Source organism: Heliconius melpomene, chromosome 21 (assembly GCF_056956725.1).
Source record: "Heliconius melpomene rosina isolate 202511_hmr_F chromosome 21, ASM5695672v1, whole genome shotgun sequence".
Classification (NCBI taxonomy): Eukaryota; Metazoa; Arthropoda; class Insecta; order Lepidoptera; family Nymphalidae; genus Heliconius; species Heliconius melpomene.
This window is the reverse complement of record NC_140409.1, coordinates 12,551,532-12,577,362: the sequence shown is the minus strand read 5'-3', so window position 1 is coordinate 12,577,362 and position 25,831 is coordinate 12,551,532. Positions and strand designations below refer to the sequence as shown.

General features: G+C 33.4%; 2 protein-coding genes across 2 annotated transcripts; one reads left to right on the top strand and one right to left on the bottom strand.

Annotated features, from left to right (window-relative positions):
* Positions 1-276: 276 nt before the first annotated feature.
* Positions 277-1,636, bottom strand: LOC146527322 (uncharacterized). The gene is made up of 3 exons (XM_085206446.1): positions 1,504-1,636; positions 897-1,112; positions 277-644 (listed from the first exon to the last, which is right to left on the bottom strand). Exons 1-3 carry the CDS (start codon positions 1,532-1,534, stop codon positions 412-414), a joined length of 480 nt encoding a protein of 159 aa, XP_085062572.1. The 5' UTR covers positions 1,535-1,636; the 3' UTR covers positions 277-411.
* Positions 1,637-4,269: 2,633 nt separating this feature from the next.
* LOC146527321 (uncharacterized) lies at positions 4,270-5,562 on the top strand. The gene has a single exon (XM_085205840.1). The coding sequence runs from the start codon at positions 4,487-4,489 to the stop codon at positions 5,054-5,056; it is 570 nt and encodes a 189-aa protein (XP_085061966.1). The 5' UTR covers positions 4,270-4,486; the 3' UTR covers positions 5,057-5,562.
* The last annotated feature ends 20,269 nt before the right edge of the window (positions 5,563-25,831 follow it).

Genomic DNA, 25,831 nt, shown 5'->3' with positions numbered 1-25,831 from the left:
TTCCTTCGCTTTGGTGTCGAGGCAAACAAGTCGTGGTGTTGAGTACCACCAATCGACACGCGACACACGAGTCTCCAGAATTTTGTAGAAAATGAGGAACGTATTGTCTTGACAGTAAATTTCCTCTGCCTACTCTGCGATGGGCGGGTTACAGCCTAAAGCTATAAAAATATTGCAAACAAAAATAGATTCTTACTTAAATAATATCATTCAACGTAACTTTTATAACCGAAAATGACACACATAATTTATTCTCAAAAATTTTTAATTTTATAACATAAACCGTATTATTATTTAGTTTTAATCAAATAAAATACAACCAAAATGAATCACATCACTTTTCAATTATTTATATTCATAACTAAATAAAAGTAAACATTATTTTCTTATATTATAATTTAACTTCTTATATTAATTGTTATCTTTGGGACAAGTATGATTTTTGCAAGAGCATAACTTGTAAATTTTTGGAATTCCAACGAAGAACTGATCCCAAAACGTAGATGTGGATGTGGACGGGGAACCATTAGAAAACGACGTCTGGACGCTTACACTCCTACGGCTACGAGACGGTGAGGATGACGAATATGGAGTTGATCGATTACTAATTCGCCTCGTTGCCATTTTTGGTACGCGGCTTGCACCTGAAAAATATATGTTATATTTTTATTTTGGCACTTATTACACGGTTGAATAACGCGAAGGCCAGTTATTAGATTTTTTTTTATTATATTGATTCACATATTCGAGGAACAGTGTTGTTGTGTTTTGTTTAAATTATAAAATGAGAGCAGAAAAATTGCAATGTGACATCTCCATTTTGTCTATAATTAACAATAGTCACTGGACTAAGACTGGATTAGAAATAAAATCATAATAAGAAGTTTGTAACATACCATAATTTTTTGCAAGACTTTTGTCCCCTTTCTGCCCATCTTCATTTTCTTCCCTTTTTTTCTTTTCTTTCTCTTCTTTCTTTCTTTTCTCTTTTTCTTCTTTAACTCCCTTCTTCGGTTCTGTTCCAGTAGTAGGATTTGGCAAGGAGCTATATGGTTGGATACCGCGACTAATTAATAGTATCGGAGATTCTTGCCCATCTTGTATTGGTACAACTGTATAAGTACAAAGCAAACCATACAATGCGTTGCATAAATTTTATATATAAATAAATGTACATATTTGTAGAGGCGTTCATATAATCTAGGAAAGAAACCTTTGTTCGTTTTTAATAAATAATTTATATTTAAATTTATTAATGAGGAACTGAGTGTCTTAACACTAGGTTCCATTTGCCTCCCCTGCTGTTTGCGGGATATCGCGTGAATCTGATTTTTAAATATATTACATATACGTTTTATTATATATAAAAATATTATTCTGAATAAATCAATGAATAATCTTAATTACACGTGTCCTAACCTAGTAGGTACTCGTATATAAAGCTATATAAAATGTTTATTATAAATTATACAAATACATATATTTTTTAATAAAAAAACTCACGTGATGATATGTCTTCATATGAACGCGACATCTTTATTACGTTTTATTATAATTAAATACTTAATTATCTTTAAATTTGAGTTGAGATTCGAGTCTTGTCTTATCTTGTTACCTTCTCTCACTGTATTAAAATATTATATTATGTAGGTGAATTGAAAAAATGCTTTTGATGATAAATCTTTCGGAAGGTAGTTTTGTTTTTATGATACGGCGTTGATACACTTGCTATGTCTCGGCAATCCTTTAGCGTTAGGCTTCCGTCTATACGCTTGTGAGCGCGTTTGTATGTTCATTGCATATTCACATACTTATTTAAAAGGACGACGGGAAAAAGTTACGGAAAGAAAATATTAAAATTTATTAAAATAAGTAACTACAGATATAGGCAATGTAACGTTCACCATATTAAAGCACATTCTTGTTATCTTCACTAAATAAAATAATGGCATTTGTAAGTAGTGTTATTCATTTGCTTTTCTATATAATACACCAGAAAAAATATTTTGTCTGTACGTTTAATATTTTTAAGTGAAATGGATAGAGGGGCACTTAAAAAGAATAATAGAGTAGACAAAAATATATTTTTTAATTTCTTGTCTCCCTGTCTGCCTGTCTGTATGTATGGTCACGCCTAATCTCTGAAAGTACTGAACCGATTTACGTAAAACTTTCTCTAATTGATTTGTTTTAACTCAGCTTAATATCTACAGTTTGTTTCATCAAAATCGGTTTATTAAAAGAAAGTTATCTGCATTTGAGTGAACTCAAGGCTTGAGTTTACCCCCAAATATGTAGGAATTTATATCTATACTTATAATAAATAAGAAGAGTCGAAGACACTCGGCTTTTGTTATCTATAATTATCATTTTTTTATGTCAATTGAAGGATTTCACAAGTGTCAGCTGTCACAACTAAATGTTTACGTTTGTGCGTTGTTTAAAAGTTGTGTATGAAATAAAATAATATATAATTTATTCTCATTATTACTATCTACTTTAACGTGATCTCAAAACATAATGTATAATTTTAAACTTTCATAATTATAAAAGCATTGTATACAAACAGCAGAATATATCATTAAAATATAATTTTAGGATGGAGTCTAGGCCAAGGACAGAATTGAAGCCAGTTACAGTTTGCTGTTCTGATAGAGTTGTAAAACAAGAGCAAGTCAAAACAAAGAAAAGGATACTTTAATAAAAAATAAATTATGCTACTGTTGGTGGTCCACATGGCAACAAAATAAAGGGCACTTGGGGTGGTGGCAGCTTGATGGGTGTATATAATACAGTAATAAAAAAATAAGTCTCTTTGATATAGAGAGAGATTTTTATGTCAGTTACTTAGCTTGTATATTTTTTTATAACTTATGTGTATTTAATTAAATTAACTAAAACAGTATCTATAACATTTTCTAGGCATCATCATTTAAGAGACTTCAAGAGTTAAGTAATGGCCTTCACCATTAGAATAAAAGCAAGACAAAGGTTATGGTATTTAAAGAGAGAAAATGCAATGAATGAAATGGTCCTTCCAATAAGCAAGCATTAGAAAAGATGGAAGAAATCAAATCAATGTGTAAAGGTGTATTGCTCTCTGGAATATAAGTAATTGTGTCTTAGGGAAGAGTTTGAAAATGTGATTAATGACTTTGTTTGTTTTTTTTTGTTGCTAGTCAAAAAGTGTGTAATATCTGTTTTTAAATTTTTGCAATATTTTTTACCAAAATCTAATGTTATAACTTATATATAGTTATTATAGTTTTGAAGTAATAAAAATTTATATATCTACTCTACTGTGTTCCGAAATCTAAAATTATTTTGACCATTTTAAAGGGCATCAAGTTCTAAGCTGCACCAAGCAGCAAATACCCTAGCTATACCACTGTATGTTGTTATACACTAGTTGCAAATGAAAAGATAACACTAGTTAGATTTTAAATCCGATAAGGCCTGATGGATAATTGATTTATTCAGACTGACTGACACTTACACTGATTATAAACATGTATATTCTTCTCCACTCCACTCCACTCCCACACCCTTTACGCCTCTTTCTGTAGCCATATTGTGTTGAGTGGCCGAACTCGACGCCTTGCTATGGCTCGACACAAGAGAAAATATAAAAATATCAAAAATTTCATTTCCTCGAGTGGGAATTGAACCCATAACCTTTCGCGTGTACAGTCACATGCTTGTTTTCATGCGCCACATTCCAGACGGCATCATAATAGTAATTAAATGGTTTTATTTTACTTGTTACAAACATACATATCCAAACAACATAGAGGGATACAGAACTAAGAGTTAAGACTATGCTACGTACACAGCCTAACTACGCCACAACGGCAAAAATATGTAATATAAATCTATAAATAAACAAAACATTCCTTTCGTAACTGCTAGTGCCTATAACGGACAAGTGCAAGCCGACTTTGCGCTACAAGCGTTTCACATCATTTCCATTCCATACAGAGGACAGCTGGAGCGTCATAATTATATTAATATACTAGCGGGCCCGTGCGGCTGCGCCCGCTCGCAATATACAAATGTTTATTTAAGTTTTTCTCTATTTGTATTGTACGATATTACTTCGCCATAAATTTCACAACTGTAGATCTACGGGAAGTACATTGTAAGTTTTGATTGAGCGGTGAATTTCATATAAAATGAAGCAAAAGCGATACATAAATGCTCATAGCTTTTGATTGTGTTGTATTAGCAGCTTAATTTCTGTGCTCCAAAGAACTGTAAACTAAATAGGTATCTAATACTAGATCTGGTAGATCAAACGAAAATGTTTTATTCTTCCGAGTTACTTACGCCTACCTATATTTTAAAACTAAAATTGAACGAAACGAATGCTATTTTGACATTGACGTTTTAACATTAAAGTATCAAAAGTAGATCAACTCCATCTTTTAATTTTGCAAAGTTTTGTCAACCATCATCAAGAAAAAAACAGTTAAAATTTGCAAATACAATGTCAGCTTGGGTTGAAAACTTTGCTGTGGCTGCAACGTGGCAACTGAAACACCAGGTTGCTTACTGGAAAGCGCGTGCAAAGGCTTTAGAATACGAAAATAATGTTTTACACGATGTAATATATAGAAACAATTTAGTTGTGCCTTCTAGTTTACAAATGGAAAAGCAAAGTGGCTTACAAACTGAAACACAGAATAATAATAGTGAAACAGAAAGTAATAGTGGTGAAGAACATCATATCACAGATGAAGAAAATGAAGAAATCCAAAGTGATAATGATTTTGAGGCTATCGAGCAATTTTTAACGGCAAATGCAAAATATAAGGTAGATGTTAAGAAAGAACGTGAACGATTAAAAGCTGAAGAAGAAGAATCTGATGATATTCGTATACAAAAAGAAAGAGAAACTTGTGAGAAGAATAGAGAGAGAATGAAAGAACTTTATGGGGACAGGTGGCAGAGGATAAGTGCATTAGAAATGTCTTTATTGACATCGTTTATTCATGATTCTGGTCAATGTAAACCAGAACTTTGGCCTAACATACCTTTCAATTTTAATTGTAGCTAAAAATTACTTAACATAAATCACAAATCACATAGTCTGCTGTGGCACAGTGGCATGGGGCCTCTACTCTATTCTATCTATTCTATGTTCTATTATATGTTCTATTCTATATTCTATTCTATGTTCTATTCTATGTTCTATTCCTGTCAATTTCTACTTAGAGGATTATTAATTTTGTTTCAAGTCTTTTCAAATCATTATTAAGTTTGTTAAGTGCAGTGTTGAGTTCCGCCACTTCTCTATCATATGTTCTCCATACAATGTGACATTAAGAAAGTGATTTTTATTATTAAAATTCCAAAAAAAAAATAAAAACAATGGCTTACACATTTTTATATATAGATATATGTAAACCATAAAAGTTTCACTATAAAAAAAATTCTCTGATTCTTATCTCAAAACAATTCTCTGATTCTTATCTCAAAACAATCATGTTGTGAGTTATGACTTTGTACCATGTGTACCACTTTGTGTATGAACCACTAAATAAAACAAATTAAATAAGAAAATGCACTTTTATTTATTATTAGTTAACATAAGTTTTATACTCAGTTTCAATAACAACTCTAGTATATAACATGAATATAAGACCTCTTAACGCTACAACTCACATAGTAGGTAGTATGTAATATAATACCTAACTTAATAAATATTTGGGAATAAGATCAAACATATCTGTAATAATTTGCAATAAAATATCAATAAAATAAAGTTTTATAATAGTACTTAATATAATATTTAACTTAATAATTCTTGGAGATTGAGACCACTGACATACCTGTTATAATTGGCGATAAAATATTTATAAAGGAACATGACTCAAAATATAAAATTAACATTCTAAATCGAAAGCAATATACATCTAAAATTAAAAATAATCACATTTTGGGCATAAATTTATTCATTTCAGGAACTCTAAAAACCTTGACTATTAGGTAAGATTGGAACTGCAATCTTCTTCTCTATTGCATCTTCTTGGTACCAGATTTTATCACATTGCTCTGGCCAACGGCAAGTACTTCGAACAGAAAATGTCATTGTACTTATTTCATAAACATCACCATTAGTGTTCTCTACGGTCCCTGGAAAATCCTTCATATTCCTAATCCTTCATATTTTTAACAAACACATATTCACCTTTCTTTGGTTTTTTAATAACTTCCGAAGATTTACGTATCATTAAAGGTCTTATTTCGTCTATCGCCTTTATAACGTCTTCTTTATATTTAAAAAAAGTTCTCTTCAGTGGCATTTTGACTGTAAATGAAATGTAAGTGGCAATGATAAAAAAATGTTTTCTTTTCATTTATATTATTTAATATTGATTTAATTTTATTGAAATCGTCGTGGCAAAGTTGAGAAATATCACAAGACGGTTGCCGGTTCGATTCACATTTGCTGATATATTTATTTTTATTTATTTATTTACAAGTGGTAATTATATTTGACAAATTAAATGGTAATTAATATCCATCTCAAAGATTTATTTCCTTACTAATGACCCGTCTACATTTTCGCTGAAACTATAAGAATATAAACTATTTCTTTTTTTTTTTCATATGCTCTACTACCTTTCTATATTTTCTAGAGAAATTCCTATAAAATCCATTCAGCTGTTCCAGAGACTAGCCGGAAGTCGGACAGAGAGAGAAAATCTTTAAAATTGCTTGTTTGTGTTTTAGTACCGTGTAAATAACTATATTCATTTGAAAAATTAGACTATCATTTTAATTTTATTTATAGGTATGTATGTATGTTGTATGTAGATATAATTGGCGAGGCTTTAAACCTGCACTATATGTACATACCTACGTATAGATATGTAGATAACTAAATTGATATTACAGTCTTTTAAGGTAATAACCGTAAACCGTAATATTAAAATGTTTTGGTTTCTTCAGTCAATTTAAATAAAGAAAGACTTTTGCTTCAATAAAAATATCTTATATCTTCTTCAATACTAGACGCCGAAATTATTTCTATTAAAATTCCATAACGTTAGCGAAAGAACGGCTATCGCAATTTACGCCAACATAGAATAGAGAGGAACTATTTTCATTTTAACATCAGGCATTTATAGATAGACTAGCGGACGCGCGCAGCTTCGCTTGCGTATTTAAAGGTGAATTCTAATAACCCATGAAACATGTGTTCAATGAAATATTTTTAAGAGTCTGAATTTCAAATTTTATAACAATCGGTGGCGATTTAAAGATTTTTCCATAGAAACTTTCAACCCCTTATTTGCACCCTTAGGGGGTGAATTCTAGAAAACCATGAAACATACGTTCAATTAAATATTTTAAGAGTCTAAATATCAAATTTTATAAAAATCGGTGGCGATTTAAGAATTTTCCCATACAAACTTTCAACCCCTTATTTGCACCCTTAGGGGGTGAATTCTAGAAAACCATGAAACATGTGTTTAATTATATACGTTTAAGAGTCTGAATTTTAAATTTTATAAAAATTGGTGACGATATAAAAAAGCCTATACAAACTTTCAACCCCTTATTTGCACCCTTAGGGAGAGAATTCTAGAAAACGATGAAACACGTATTCAATTAAATACCATTAAAATCTTAATTTAAAAATTTATAAAAATCGGTGCCGATTTAATTTTTTTTCCATACAAACCTTGAACCCCTATTTCACCCCTTTAGGGTTAAAATTTTTCAAAATCCCTTCTTAGTGGATGTCCAGATTACAAAAGTAAACATCTGTCCAAATGTCGCGTTTACACGCACAGCGGTTACGGCTGTGCGTGCGTCTTACCTCAGTCAGTGAGGACAAGTCCTTTTATATATATAGATTATTGCAGAATACTATGAGCTTTGAAAATATTTCAATATATGAAATGTTCTATTGATATTGAATTTTCTTTTACAACTTTTTTTTTAATTACTTGCGTCGTAGTAGTTATACTCGTATGTGAACCACAGTAAGTATAGTATTTATGAAAATAATTTCACTAATTTCCAAATAGTAACTAAAAAAAAAATCAGTCATCGATGATCCCGCACACAGCAGGGTAGGCAGAGGGAACCTAGTGTTAAGAAACTCCGTTCCCCTATTTCCGCCGCATTCTAGAGGCTTTTTGCGTGTTGAGTCGCCGCTCTTTTACCTCGACACCAGAGCCAACAAATGAAAATATAAATGGAAATCAATATTTCGTTTCCTCGAGCGGGGATCGAACCCACAACCGTCGCGTTACAGTCACACCCTTGTGCCGCTGCGTCACGGCGGCCTCAATTAGTAACTAAGGACAAATATGTACTTACTTCTAGTTCTAGCATCTTCGACAGAAGCGCTTCCGGCTGACAATTACAGAAGATTCTAACGACAGCGATATTGTATGTTGATTATCAGAACTCAAAAACTCTACCAATTTATCAACAGGTCAATTTTCTTCGTTGCTCAATTGAAAATCGAACTCACGATAACACAAAGTTCAACAATGACGTAATAAATTCCACCACTCAACACACATGTCTTGACAATTAGGCGGAAAGTGGCGAATAGAGAGATGCTATAAGCAAGAAAAAAAACTTCTTTTTAAAAAAATTTTATTATGTATACCGTGAACTAACATGGGAGGCTTTATTTTAGCTGATACTGATATGTTCTTTTAAAAGTTGGTTTATTTTAATCATTCAGGACTAATATTTTGTTATCAAAATTTTGGGGGTGGGCAGACTATTCTGGTGTGAGCACGGACCACCTTACCCCATCTATTCCTACGCCCATATCAACAAAATGAATATGAATATCGTCAACGACGAATGAACACCTGAAATTTTATCACTGACGCATAGTTCACTGATTTTGCATGTCAAACGAACCGAACGTCCTTTGTCTTTGTCTGTAACCCAATGTTTCAATTATCTATGCAACTAAATACGCCTGCCACTATATTATTGTAATATAACGTAACAGCTATTTGTAGCTCCGTCCTCCTTCAGACTATCAAAGATACTGGAGGAAGGTCACGTAAAAAGCATGGGGGACCCCGGGGATCCATCCCCCGGAAGACTTGTATGAAGAGGTTGATGAAAGAGGTGTGCAGACACCGTAGCGTTGGGCACTCTGTTCTCTCCGACTACCCGCTAGGGATAAAGCGTGAAGTTATGTATGTGTATGTATGTAACATAGATTTATTATATTGCTATTTCATGTGAAATCAATCCATTATAAAATTTATAAAAAAATGTAATGTATATTTTTTCTTGTTTTTGTTACATTTTTTATAAACATATATTTTTCTTGCACGCTGTATCCTGCTCTTAGCAGGGTAGGCAGAGGCAACCTGGGAACCTAGTATTAAGAAAGTAAAAATTTCCTTCCACGCGCCACCGAACTGTGGAATGGCCTACCCGCGGCAGTGTTTTCAGGTCGGTACGATATGGGTACCTTCAAAAAGCGCGTCTATCTCCACCTCAAAGGCCGGCAACGCACCTGTAGCTCCTCTGGTGCTGCACGGGCTCGTGAGCAGCGGTGATCACCATCAGGTGACCCGAACGCTCATTTTGTCTTGTCCTTTTTCCATAAAAAAAAAAGATTCCCACTTTCCCGAATTCTAAAGACTATGCATAATAAAAATATTAATGTTTTTTTAATTAGTAAGTAATCGTCCATACAAGATCATAAACACCCTGCCGTCACCTTTTGTCAATTATGTAATAGTGTAATATTATGTGGTTGGTGACAAAACTTACTGCCAAGTAAGGTAGCCTGAATGATTTTTTTTTTATGTTCTAGCTTTATCCCGAACAAGCAGAGACGACCGAATGGCAAGAAAATTCACATGCGGGCGCGAGTAGTAACTATGTAGAATAAAACAAAATTAAACCTTAGTATGTGAAATGTATCAAAGAAGCTTTTATTTTATTCTTTTCAGCTTCACTTTGCCTAGGGAACCTACTGCCGAGACACTCTGCTCTCCACTTATTAATGTGTTAAAAGTGCTACGACAAATATCTTAATTAAGAAAATCAGTTATATATTTTCTTATTTACTTAGATTTAAAGAACTTAAATGTCCAAATTTTTTACTTAAAATATTCAACAAAATCGATTTAGGACTCCTAAAGTGACTAAAGTGACTGTAGCTAATTTTTCAAATATATTACCTATTAATTTTTATATTGGTTAGACATTCATATATCGAGTCTATCGACCTCACGGCTAATAAATTAATAGGTATAATTTGTTTTTGGTGAAAAATTGTAATATATATGTTTTAAATGTCAGTTACAATAAAATGAACCACTACAAATGGTAGGTGCGTAGATTGAATATGTACAAACGTACATACATATCTAAGTATGTTTCTTTAATAGAGACGATTTACAATCTCTTTCATTAAGTTGATTCGTTGATTCAATTAAGAAGATGGTGAAAGTGACAAGAACAGATTTCATAACCTTATTATTTATTTTTAACCATTTATCAAATTATCAATCAAAAAGGTCTCTTTGTTTCTGTTTAAACCTCAAACAAGTTGAATATAATATACAAATTAAAACTAGTTTCCGAACCGACAAATAAATCAATTCCGAATAAATTATAAAATTATAGATAATCTAAAAAAGTTTTAAATCCTATACATACCCTATATTTTAACATTTTAACATTTCCCTACTAAATTAAGTTTAAAATGAACCCTTGAGGTTTTCCCTTCGCGACCGTCGCCCCCGTCCATCGATGACCCCTCGACCCCTTGAATGGACCCCTCACCGTTACCATTTGCCCAGAGATATGCTTATCCATACAAGTATATAGCTCGTCTACTCCATACTACAGGGTTAGCTGTGTTTTACAACCCTTCGAAACTCAAATCTGCTTAACACCTTCCACCCTCCATATTTCATGTGTAAATGAATAATTAAAACACATAATTATCTGGTATTAAGGCCAGTTACAAAGTGTGACTATAAACGCAACGGTTGTGTGTTCGGTGCTCACTCGAGGAAATAAAATATTGATTTAAATGTATATTTCCATCTGGTGTCTCTTCGCTCTGGTGTCAAAGAAAGCCCTATCTATGTTGAGCTCCGCCACTCCAGAATTGGACGGAAAGTAGTTAACGGAGTGTCTCAACACTAGGTTCCCTCAGCCTTCCGTGTGCTGAATACAGCGTGAAGCTGATTTATTTCTTTTTTTTTCAATATAATTATAGAGAAGATATATAATAGTGGTAATAGTGGTTGCTACGAGTATATCCGATTAACAATAATATTATAAATTTGATATAATTAAATACATTCTCTGATAGTATTTTATTATGTTTTCTATCGAAAAATATTCATGAAAACCTGTTGTTAATGTTATTCTAATTATACAGCAACAGGATACTGGAGTTACTCACCTATCTATAGGCAGATAGTTATCTTTAAAATGAAATAATTTTAGCTGGTCGATGTCTGTGTGTTTTATATTTTTGGCAAGTTAAATATATAAAAAAAAATTCTAATCAGCTTCACGCTGCTTTCCGCTTACAGCAGTGTAGTGTTTAGGCACTCCGTTCCCCACTTTCTGCCGAGTTCTAGAGACATTGCGTGTTTAGTAGCAGAACTCTACGCCGCGCTTTGTCTCGACACCAGAGCGAAGAAATAGAAATGTAAACGTAGATAAATATTTCACTTCCTCGAGTGGGGATCGAACCCACAACAGTCGCGTTGCAGTCACACCCTTGTGTCGCTGCGCCACGAAGACCTCACTTAAGCATACATTTAGCAGCTCATTTTCGAGGTCGTAATCGTTAAGTAAATATGCATATTTGTATTAATCCTTTTATTTGAAATCTATATTATCAAAATCGATATATTATAGATATTTTAAAAACTTTAAAAATATCTCCTATAACACTTGTTTAAGTATTTTTTTCATATACGCACTGCCCACGGAAAATCCAAATGGCGTCAGTGTGATGTCACTCGTACTTAACGTTTCAAAACACCATCTATACACGCTACCGTATTTACTTTATAAATTAATTTATTTTATCTTTAATTAACATTAACATGTTTTGTTTTTTTAAACATGCTATATAAATTACATAATCAAAATTCATAATAGGTACCTATTGTTATTTAGTTTTACATTTTCTTATTATTAAATATTTTTTAATAGATATCTACAAAAAATAATGTTAAATTATATAAAAGATAAAAAATATGTATTTTATTATATACTGTAAAATATTTAAGGTTCTATAAAAAATAAGAATAATTTCAAATAATATAAATTAATAATGTCATTAGAATAGGGTGATTATTTTAAAATTTAAATTTGCCTTAATAAGTGGCATGCTGTGTTATGTTTTGATCTTACGTTTTCATTAGAACATGGCTATATTCAGAAATCCCGTTGAATTTGGTTAGGCAGAAAAATTTAAAAAGTTGAGGTGAGTGGTAATAGGTATTTAAAAGAGGTTCCTTGTCCCAGGCTCTACTATGAGCTTCTCTTCGTGCAACGTGATGGAAACCCCCCCAGTTAATCAATGGAACGCTAAAGAGTTTCTTCTTCTTTCTGTTTCTCTATATATGTAGATAGCGATATTTAACTATTCAGTGAAAAAAAAGTATACACGTCGAAAGGAAAGCCCCCCGGTTTCTTCTAGGTAAAAAACAATATGTGTTTAAGTCTCATTGCTTGGAATGCATTTTCCTTATGGCAATTTTATTTGACGTAACTAGAATAGGCCGCCTTGAACTTAGTTGTAGACTTCTCTGCAGATTTCATTTTAGGATTTTTCTTTTCAATATTTTCTTCCCGAGTTCAGAAAGCCTAACTTCATGGTGGCCACGATTTGTTGGCCGTTTTGATTTAATGCACATACAAAGTGAACACGTGTGTCTAGATTCTCTACTCTCTTTTACTAAAAAATATGAAAATTATATTTTAAAAAATTTGCGACAAACTCCATACCAGACATTATTACATATTAATACTAATTCCTATATTATTACTATTATGAAGACGCTATATAACCGGTCTTCATTTTCAACCGATTACGACCATTTCGCTTATAAACTTATACATATTCAAACTAAAGGACTGGCGTTAGGTAAAATACGATCATAAATTGGATATACCTTTCCTATTGCTATGCTAATATACGCATGTTACTGTCTACTATTGGATATTAGCAATTAAAAGTTTTTTTTATGGAAAAAAACAAGTTCACCTCATGGTAAGTGATCACCGCCGCCCACGACCCCGTGTAACACCAGAGGAGCTACAGGTGTATTGCCGGCCGCCAAGGTGGAGATAGACGCGCTATTTGAAGGTACCCAGTTCGTATCGACCTGGAAACACTGCCGCAGGTAGGCCATTCCACAGCTGGTGGCGCGTGGAAGGAAGTTCCACGTATCCAGGTGGTGGAGTGCCACGTATCCAGATGGTGTGGATGATACTTGAGTTTGTGACGTACTGTCCGGTTAGAAAATTCAGGCAGGTGAAGAGTTCTCCAGAGCACTCCCCAAAAGTGATGTTTTTTTTAGTTACGAAATTATATCAAGGGTATATAACGTACTAATCCTAGGATGCTCCGTTGTAAGCGTGGGTTTAGAAAGAGGTAAAATTGAAAATCCTATTTCTTCTTGTTGTATAAGTGTAATATATACAAAATTTCCCACTCGAAGAGAGGAAATATTTATTTAAATTTATATTTTTATTTCTTCGCTCTGGTGTCGAGTCAAACCGCGGCGTGGAATTCCGTTACTCAGCACGTAATGCCTCCAGAAATTCGGCGGAAAGTGGAGAACGGAGTGTCTTAACACTAGATACCCTCCGCCTACCCTGCTATGTGCGGGATACAGCGTGAAGCTAAAATTTTTTTTCACAATTATTTTATTTTATTATAATTAAACCTAACTTTACGTAATAATTCATTATTTAAAAAAAATCCTATACATTCAATTTATCAGACATCCTTTGATTAATTTAGATTTTTTGCTTAATTTAACACAAGGATCTTAGTGGTCTTCACAAAGGCCGACTCATACCTGACTGTCAAAATCTTCCTATTAGGACTACCCATAAATTTATATTTTGACCAGATACAGCTAAGTAGGTTTTATTTTTTTATTTTTACGACCTAAAGCGGATACGCACCCATCTCAAGCTTAAAAAGCTATCTTGGCTTCACCCCAGCTGTTATCATGTTTAGAGGCAGCAAGTCTTCAATAGCTTACAAAGAATATATGATTGAAGCCAGTCGTAATGCAGAGGCTCAAAGTGTAACTATAAAAGCGACAGGTCGTGGGTTCAAGTCCCACTCGAGGAAATGAAATATTTAATATTTTAATTTTTTCGTTTTGATATTGAGGCAAAACGCGGCGTTAAAGTCCGCCACTCAACACGTAATCCCTTCGGAGAGAAAAAAGTATGAGTCGTGTATATACACGGACTCGGCATATACTTTCATATATACGGCAAGTAATAAAATACTTAATTTACATTTTAAAATAGATATATGAACATGTTTGAAATCGTATTAGAAAAATAAAATTATATTTCTGTCATCGTTAATTAATTTATGGAGTATGTATGTGAGGTCGTCGTGGAGCTGCGGCACAAGGGTGCGACTGTAACGCGACGGTTGTAGGTTCGATCCCCACTCGAGGAAGTGAAATATTTATTTACGTTTATATTTCCATTTCTTCGCTTTGGTGTTGAGGCCAAGCGCGGCGTTGAGCTCTGTCAATCAACACGCAATGCCTCCAGAATTCGGCAACAAGTGGGGAATGGAGTGACTAACTCTAGGTTCCCCTTGCCTAACCTGCTGTGTGCTAGATACAGCGTGAAGGTGATTTATTAATTTTTTATTTTATCCATATATGCAGAGACAATAGACGAAAGTATCTGGACTCAAGACACTCCGTTCTTCTCTTTCGCCCTAATTCAACACATTATATATTGATTGACGAAACTCAAGCCGCACAGTAAGGATCGGATCCACAGAAAATTTTCATTTTTGGACCTCAAATTTGTATTATATTATGTGTAACTTGTGAAAAGCTTTTTTTTCTATTTTTTCCCTTTTCAGTTTTTTTTTGTAAAGAGGGGCCAAGCTTGATTTTTGTTCCATCCTGAGATTTAGCTCAAGCGCTAGAAATCTTTTCAGTGGATGTTTTTCAGAACCACTAACGAGCTAGTATAACTAATAAATGAGAAGTCATTTTTTCTCATAGTCATTTTTTTTTCACTTTCATACTGTATTCCACATTGAGCATGATAGGCAAAGGGAGACTGATATTAAGACAATTCGCTTCCCATTTTCCGTGCTGAGTGAGGGGGAACTATTGAAAATATTAAGTATTTCATTTTCTCAAGTGGAAATCGAACCCACAACCTTTCTCGTTTATAGTCACACGCTTATGCACCAGCGGCACGACTTTCAAAGCTTAGTTTAAAAAAAAATAATTAAATGAATCTTGAAATGAGTTTATGTCAAAAATATTGGCTTAATCTAATAAGTTAATTTAAAAAACAAGACAAAACTGTTGACCACCACGAATAAAGATCTTATATATAAATAAAATATATAATTATATAGCCGTGTCAAGGTCTATATGCTAATATGATACAGTATATTAATAATCTAGATTTTATTACTATGTTCTAGTGTAACGACAAATAGTCATCACGTTAGTAGATTAGGGGAGAGCGGGGCCAAAAGTTTCGATTTTTTTTTAACCTCAAATATTGCTACGAATACTTGATTTTAGTATTTATACAATATAATCAATTTCAACTTACATATCTAGACTTGCAATTAAAACAATAATTTGGGGTATTCTTTGTAAGACTTTTTTATTATGATTTTTTTTATGACTGAAGTCGGAAAGTAACAACTTACCCCGACTTGGGGCAAGTTGTTAACAGACCGGGGTAAATTGTTACCATATTTTTAAAGATATTATTTGCAAAATAAAAAACAATAAATAATCGAACAAAGCCTGTTTATTTAAGGAATAATCAACAGTATCATTATAACTACCAGGCGCAAAAGCAAATCTTTTGTAACCGACTTCTGTAATAAAAAAAGAAGATTATCAATTCGACTGTTTCTTTTTTTTATGTATGTTACTTCATAACTTTTGATTAGGTGAACCGATTTTGATGATTTTTTTTATTTGAAAGGTAGTGCTTCCCATGTGGGAACTAATTTTTATTTGGTCTATTTTTGACAATGGTATCTATGAGAAAATCACATAAGTATTAAATTTGTATTGGTACGTTTGCGACAAAATTACGAATAACTCAATATCACGCCAACCGATTCTAATGATTCTTTTCTTATTTGAAAGGATACACTTCAAGGATAGTTTGATGAAAGTTTGGTTAGGTTCTGATTATAAAATCCGGTCAAAATGAAGAAAATTTGTTTTTATTTTGGTAAATATTAATTATACTAGAATAGTTACAAGGGAAAACTTTGTTAAAATTATTGTCAGAAGTAAGATTCCCCATCGTTGCATTTTTTTTCAACCAACCTCAAAAAAGAAGTTTTCATTTTCAACCGACTTCAAAAAAGGGAGAGTTCCCAATTGGCCCGAATATTTTTTATGTATTTTCTTGTTAATATACCAAAATGTTAGTTTCCACAAAAATAATACCTAATTGAGTCAAGTATTACATATCACAACAAATGCCACTCGTTACCAACCACCACCACAACCAACACTCGTTTAAGAAGTATCCTTTTAAGGTTACTTATCACTTAATATCGTAAAAAGAATTAATTTTAAACAAAAAAAACTGAACCGAAAAACAACGGGACTAAAAAGTAAAAGATAATTTTACATAAAATAAAACTTATTTTGATTTTGTTAAACCAAAATAATAAACAAAAATTTATACCTTTAGGTTCACTTAATATGTATATGTAATTCTTTGGTAACAGTTTTTTTCTTATTCCTGCAATCTTTGAAAACTACATCCGCTGCTTTTTGCATCAACTCATATGACACATAACCTCGAGTTGATTTCCGAGCATAAGTCCGCATGTTACTAAATTACAATATTTTTTAGTATAAAAAATTACAATATTTACATCCCATTATTGGTACAAATTAATTGGCGAAAGTTTTTCGTCACAACAACAGGTCACAACATGCCCCAAAAAAAGGTAACATCTAGCCCCAAAAACACGTGTTGAAAAAAAATTAAATATAAATAAGATATAGAAAACATAAATAGTTTACAAATAGTGTTCCGAAATAGTAGGTAATATAATGTAAAAAAAACACTAACATACTCGAGGCTAATCATTAAAATTTGTGAGATAGACCAAAAATATGAAATGTAAAAATATTTACAATCGTGCACCAACGACACCCGTGTGCTATTCCATTGGTTTCGGATGCCACTGGATTGTTCAATATGCTGGCCATGGGTGCGCTATCACATTGCATTTCACTATATGTTTACTAAATATTCCTATCACTTTTCTCCGCGAAATTATTTCCATCGGAACAACTTACCTCGGTAACTTTTAGCCCCGCTCTCCCCTAAGCTTTATTTTTGAAAAAAATTAAAAATGCGATTTCTCAAGCGCAATGTCTTTTTTCTGGCCGAATCTGAAGAGCGGAGTGTCTTGACACTTTATTTTCTCTGCCTTCCCTCAGACAGTATAGAGCCTCAAGCTATCAAATAAGAAATGTTTGTAAGTTTAATGGTGACAAATAAACATACACCTGTGACCAATTTTGAATGTAGAAAACATTTTTAAATTTAAATTATAAGATATTAAAGCGGCGTGGTTAATTTAAATCGTATTAAATTTTACTATGATAAAGTTCTACTTATATTTAACCCATTCTTCCTACGAATGGATAGTAAAGAAAACATTTCTGAATACAACACCTCGCTTTGTCGAATCGACAGAGACCAGAGCGAAGAAATTTATATAATTCATTCGAGTGAGAATCGAACTCACAACTGTCACGTTAATAATCAACCACTGCGCCACGACAACCCCAAATACCATTAATATTTGAGATTTAAAACCAACTATTCTACGAAATTATATTGGTAGTGTCAGTTCCTGATATGAAAGAAATAAACAACAAGAAACAGCGATATTAGATAACATTTAGAATTAAAATTTCCTGTATTCATTTTAAGGAAACTTGATATCTACTTTTAACATGCTTTAAGTGGGTTAGTGTAGCGGCATTACGACATCTCCTGGCTTTACGTGGAATGAGTTTAGATTCAATACCCACATTGGGGATATTCAACGTATTTTAATTTTTCAGTTTTTTTAAGTCTTTAAATTATTTTAATTGAAATTTAATTCTGTTTCTCATCGCATACGCTTCTTTCTGCATTGATAACAATCATATAAGCTTTAACCGTATTGCTGTTAAAACATGAAATGTTTTATTCTTATGCACAATAGCGTTATATTCCTAGCGTTTATATATATATATTAGTAAAATTTTAGAAGAAAGTCAGCATTGTCAATAAATGGCGTCTTCTGTGAGTTACTTTTGAAGCAACCTTTCAAAGTTGCAAAGACGAACGGCTACCACTACTTTCAAAGAAAATAAATTAAAAGATTGCCTTGCCTTTTTATATTTTTAGTCTTCCTTATAAGAAATAGATATTATATAAAATTCACTGATTTTCCAGTTTAAAAAATTTAATAATATCTCAAAGAATATTGCTTTACACTCTCTTCTCTACAGTAGTGTTACTCAAATAAACATTATTATTTTAAGAATAAGCCTGTACTATTAAGTTTCCACAAGACCGACATTAACAACAAAGAGATTTATTTCTAGACTCGGTTAAGAGCTATTCTGCTAAATATAAAATAATATCTTCGATAGTCAATCGATAAATTTAGTCGATGATAATCGAATAAATAAAAGAGCAAATAAAGTCACAGACGATCTGATTTAAATTTAGATATGCTTGATGAGACCTTTTTAAGCGAATTTAGATTTATTTATTTTTTATGTAACTTAAAAATTTCGTGAGATATATACATTTTTCTCTATTATAAATACTATTGGAATAAGTCGTGTACTTGTAGCAAACCCAAAACATACTTTAGTGTAATCTAATTCGAAAAATTAAATATTATAATTATATAAATATTTTGCCAAATGATACTAGTCTTGAGTTCCAGGTCTTGAGTCTGAGGCTACCATGACAGTGGTAAAACATCAACGAAATCACATTGACATTGAAGAGTAGACGAAGATAAACTAGTGTGAAGACAGGCCGCTTTCCACCCGTATTCGAACTGTGTATTAAGGGCCTTATTCTTCCAAAGCGAGGATATTTGGATAAGAGAATATTTCATATCACCGCGTGAGGACGGAAGTTTGACAACAAACCTCGTGTCTACTGTACGCTGTACTAAAATAATAATAATTAAGTTTGCTAAACAATATAAAATAATAGCGGCCCGCTCGCGGTTACACCCGCGTGAACTATGTTATTATTAATTTCTGTCTCCATGACTACGTCCTAGTGACGTCTATGCAAAATTTCAGACTCCTAGCATTTGAAGTATAACGAAGTTTCATACAAACTTTCGACCCCAAAAACAACCCCTTAGAAATCGAATAATGCAAATTCCCGTCTTAGCGAGCACCTACGTCCTATAAGTAACTCCTATGCAAAATTTGAGATTCCTAGCACTTGTACTTTCTGAGATTTCGTGATGAGTGAGTGACCTTTCGATTTTATATATATAGATAAGCTTTTTGGACGTTTAATTTCACATTTTAGTTTAGTATCTTAGTAAAATGTTCTTAGACATTATAAAATTCAATAACGGTAGATAATCAGAGCTCAGAATTCAATGGAAAATTTCTAACAGATCCGCCCGCCCACGTTTATTGTACAGGGTGAGTCATATTGAACTTTCCGGTTTTGGAAGGACGTTGCACGAAGAAGGGAAGGAGTAGAAGGGTGGGGATGGTGTCATTAGACGCGCCATGACATGCAGTTTCATCGTGCGTTCGTAGTTGAAGAGTTTATTAAAAATGGCGGCTCCGTGATCACAACACAGCGTGCGTTCCGTTTACATTTTGCTATTGGTCGACGTGATCCCATTCCCACTGGACCAACAATCAGAAATTGGGTATCAAATTTTAGAGCAACATCATCAGCATTAAAAACAAGACCACAAGGCCGAATTAGGACGTCAACGTCAGCGGAAAACGTGGATAGAGTGCGGGCTTCAATTCAACAATCCCCTCGGCGTTCTGTTCGGAAACATGCCGCTTCACTAGGATTATCTTTCAGTAGTGTCCGCAGAATACTGCATAGAGACCTTAAATTTCACCCATACAAGATTCAGGTAGTGCAAGAATTAACAGTTAGAGACTTAGACACACGAACAAATTTATGCCGCGACATTCAGCAGATCCCCCGCACTGCTGTTTTGATCTTCAGTGATGAGGCACATTTTCACCTCGCCGGAACTGTCAACAAACAGAATTTTCGATACTGGGCTGAGAATAACCCACGAAACCTACACGAACGACCACTTTTCTGAAACCGAAATTGGAGGAATTAACGCAGAATCATGACAACGATAACATCTGGTTCCAACAAGATGGTGCTACAGCCCATACATCCAGGCGTTCAATGGAAATCCTGCGACAAATGTTTCCCGGTCATCTCATTTCTTTGCGAGGTGACGTTGGGTGGCCGCCGAGATCACCTGATTTAACCCCCTGCGATTTCTTTCTCTGGGGTTACCTGAAGGAAAAGGTGTACACGCATCGTCCCCGAACCATCGATGAACTGAAGGCTGCAATCACGGAAGAAATCAATGCTATTCCGCTGAATATGACTCGACGAGTAATGGACAACTTCCGGGAAAGGCTTCAGCAGTGTGTGGTCAATGGACAGTAGACATTTACAGGATATCATTTTTAAAACCAACTAAATTAAAACTGCATGTTATGTGCTTTCAAACAATAAAATAATTTTTACTGCATGTCGCTTTGTTTTTAATACACACCTTATTGAAATCGGAAAGTTCAATATGACTCACCCTGTATTATTAGAGTATTCACGCTTAAGTAGCTTTGTCTGTGATAAATTAACACCATCTTTGCACAGTAGGAAGCAAATGTCCGACATAATATAGTTATGGGTTCGAAAATTTCACATAATAAATTAGTTACAATTTATGTGTAATTTTTCGATTTTCATGATGGGGTAAAAATTAAAAGAGCGATGGTATCTATTAACTGAATTTCTCTAAATAGTCAAAAAGCGAAGATCGCTGATGTCTGTCGCTGTCTACTCGGGACGTCCGGGACTTGCAAAAAATAAAAAAAACAAGTGACATTTAAATAACATTTCCTTTCAAAGGTAAGTTTTTCATGAATATTTTGATACACTATATAGCTAGCTTCCTTTGTAGAATGTCATCCGTCGTGCACGGAGCGGAAGTGCTCCGCCGCCCACCGCTAAGGTTTGTTGGCGGAGGTGGGGGAAATCGAGGATTAACTTCAACATTTAGAAATTTCAAATGACATCCTGGGTACAAGCTTGTTTTAAACGAAGATCTGCACCTGTGATATATTACAAACTTTAACTTTTACAAAAGGTGTTATACTTTTTGCATAAAATACTATGGCAGTACAATTTAACCACGTTCAACCACGAATTGAATTTTAGAACTGATCAGAATATTTTTTTATCGATTTACATTCATAATTTGAAAAACCAAATCTATATAACGTTTTAAATATAAATATGTAAACATAAAATAACAAGCTTCCACCAAAAAGATAATTTGGGCTGAAAGAATTGGAAATGATTATACTTTATCTAAACTCTTAATTGAAGTTTTATACAAATACATTTTAAATTTTATAAACATAAAAATATTTCAACACGTAATTTATACAAGTTACATAACTATTTATATAGACAAAGCAAGTCTACAATAACTTTTTAGTGGGCCAGTTATGTAGATTAATTCAATATTAATATAGAAATTATAGAATCAACTCCATTATGTATAGAATCATCTCATATGCCTTTAAGAGATGTATGGAAATTAATCAAATGTTAATATGATTGTAATAACTAATTCCTTTGTTATAATAGTATTTATTATAACAATCTTAATTAATTGATTGTAGTAATTATAAGTGACACCGGTCGTGGCGCAGCGACAAGTCGTAGGTTGGATTCCCACTTGAGGATATTAAATATTTCGTAATTTCATTTCTTGGCTCTGCTGTCGAGGTAAAGCGCGACGTTTAATTCCGCCACTCGACACACGCAAAGCCTCTAGATTTCGGCGGAAAATGGGGAACGGAAGTGTCTTAATGGGAACGGAATGTCTTAACACTAGGTTTCCAGGATTCACATTACAATTAACGCGTATATATTTGTGTAATAATTTTACTGTTATATCTTTGTTTACAATGAAACAAAAGAAATCAGTAAATGCATTATAGATTACGATGAACTCTTCTTGAGGTCGTCGGTCCACCTGGTTGGCTGGAGGGCGGCCTGTACTCCTTTTGCCGTGGCGTTTTGACGTGGTCGCCCTTCGAGGACCTTTCTTCTCCATCGGTTGTCGGTCCTCTTTACAATATGGCCTGCCCATTGCCACTTAATCTTGCAGATTTTGAGAGTTATGTCGGTAACCTGCGTTCGTCCACGGATTTCATCGTTTCGAATTCTGTCGCGTAGAGAAATACCAAGCATAGTTCTCTCCATCGCTCGCTGAGCGACTTTAATTAAGAAATTAAGACTTTAATTAAGGAATATATATAAATATAAATATTATGTTTTGATTATAATAAGAAGATTTTTGATTATAAAATGAGTTTAAGCGAGCGAAGCCACGTCTTTAGTATGTATATAATATTTGCCATTGACTTTTTACTTCTATATTAATATTATAAAGATGAAGACTTTCAGGGGTTTAACGTGCTAGTAACTCGGGCGTTTGGCATGTGGCATGTGTCATACGCAAATCTTAATTATTTCCATTTGACCTTGAGAACGAAGCCGGAAAACGGTGGAATAGAATATAGTTGGATGGTGTAAGTGTGTGTTTATCTATGTGATGATTGTGGGTTTGATTCAAGGGGATATGGTTTTATATAATTATTTTTAGGTTCCATTCTAATTCAAAAAAGTACGCCGCTAGTCACCATAACAGGGAAGTTGTCCGGAAAAATTTGAGACAAAAAATAAAAAAACAGAATACATAAGAAGTTTTCTCTGTCTCTCTCTGCGTGATTAGGATATGAAAAAATATGTATATTAATTAAATATTCCTTTTGAAGACACTAATATTATTTGCTACATATAAACTCATTATGAACTAATTTGAATATAGAGTTAGAACCAGTTATATATTTCTATGTAACTTGACTATTAATGTATACTAATATTGTTAAATTAAGTTTAACGACTGGATGAAATTTATAAGGATACAAGCAATATGCTTAAAGAATTTTGTAGATCATAAAAATATTTGTCGATTATAATAAAACTTCACGAGGCCAGTCGTGGCGCAGGTTCATAAAGTGCGACTGTAAACGCGACTGGATGTGGATTTATTGAAATTTGTATTTTCATTTCTTCGCTCTGGTGACGAGACAAAGCGCGGCGTTAAGTTCCGCGAACTAATACGCAATGCCTCGCCGATAAATCGGTGGAAAGCGGGGAACGCAGTGTCTAGTCACTCCATTCTCCACTTTCTGCCGAATCCGTTAGAACCAGTTATACATTTCTATGTAACTTGACTATGTAATGTTGCTGAATTTTTCGATGCATTGGGTGTTAAGTGGCGGAATACATCGCCGCTCGGGCACCAAGGCAAAAGCCTAAGCTATATTAATTAATAAAAATTCGTTCCCTCGAGTGGATATCGAACTCACAACTGTCGCGCTACGACGGCCTCTAGAATATATCCAGTGGACATATTATTGACAAGCGGCTAGTAAAACACTTGAAATGATAAATAAAAAAATTGATATATTGTATGCTGTTCGTCAAATTTATTAATCTTGTAATTATTAATTTTAAATTTTATAAAGAGCATTTAAAATTTAAATATAATAAAGGACGCATCCCACTGGGTTGGATAATAAAATGACCGGATATAGAATCTTGGGTCCGCAATCTTTATCTCGGCGAAGGATATCGCGCCCTTCATTCATAAATAGATCTAGGTGAAGTTCTTGACTGCTCTAAATCTTATATGAAAGACTTACTTCACATTCCATTTACATGTGGTGGTTAATTTCTGTATTCTCTTTATTATTCTAATAAAAAATATTACTGAAATTTTCGTATAGGCTAATGTTATATGCATATTCCAAATGCTCCACAGACAATCAACCACCAAATACATTAACTATATAGATATACATCCTTCTTAGAAATTATAATATAACTATATTCTAAGAATTTATAATAAAATATTTAATTTTTATTTAGTAACATCTTAATGTTTATGTTATAACTTTAAATTTATATACCTGGTTAGTTTTTTTTGTTTTTATTATTGTTGTTTTTTTTTTTAATTAGATGTTGCTCACATCTAACACAACTTTACTATACATGCAAAGTTAGCCTATAATTGAGACATGTTGAAAATGTTTGTAACCATTGTTGTCTTGTTTGTAACGTTGGCTTCCTAATAAATAAATAAATAAGCTTAACCCCGTCATTACATATAACAAACACAGTTTAAAAAATATAATATCAAACTTTAACACATTTTTATGCAGAAACGTTGAAATGGTTATAAGGAGACGTGTGACACTCAACTCACTACTCAAGTCCTGTGGAACCATTCAATCATTCTTGGTGTCCAATAACAAGTGACAGCATTTAATAGCACGAGCAATGGATGTATGTGGACCATTAAACATGGCGATATTATAGTAAAATAGTGTTACTTACGTACACAAATTGACTTCTGGTTCGACAAACTGCTGTCAGTTGCATCACTAAACCTTCACGAAAAGTCTTCCACAGTGTTAAGCTCAACTAAATGGTCTTAACTAAGTAGGGATCGGAACTGTCCCAATAAGGAATGGAGTGTCTCAACACTAGGTCCCCAGGTAAAAAAAATAACAAACATTCGAAGTATGAGCGATCTAAACCAAATTCGACAAAACAACTCCCTACAATTACAAATGCCAAATACCAATAAGTATTGACTTTGCCATGCACATTATATCCGTTACGGGTTTTCGGATTCCGGAATGACGCTTCATCCGTAAATTAATTTCCTAATTGCATTCATGTCCGAATTATTTTGATTGTATTCAATTAACAATGTATTTGTGTAATTATGAGGCCAATCGTGGCGTAGGGGCAGCAACCGTGTGAGTGTAACCCCGATAGGTTGTAGGTTCGATTCCCATTCGAGGAAATTAATTATTTAATATTTTCATTTTTTCGCTCTAGCGTCGAGGCACAGTGTACCGTTGAGTTCGGCCACTCAACACACTATGCCCCCAGAATTCGGCAGGAAGTGGGGAATTAAGTGTTTTTAGACTAGTTTACCTACCCTGCTTTGTGCGGGATGAAGCTTGAAGCCAAAAGTAATTTTAGACATTTTCCACCTAGTCCATTAAATACAAATATGTTAGGTTACATTGTTTTATATTGAAAGAAGATAAACACCGGTCAAATGCGAGTTGGACTTGCGCACCAAGGTTCCGTGCTACTTCCTTGGCTGTGGATCAGGGGGAAGTACAACTTAAATAAAAGTTGGCAAACTTAAATTTTAAATATATCATTATTTTTTTGTGAA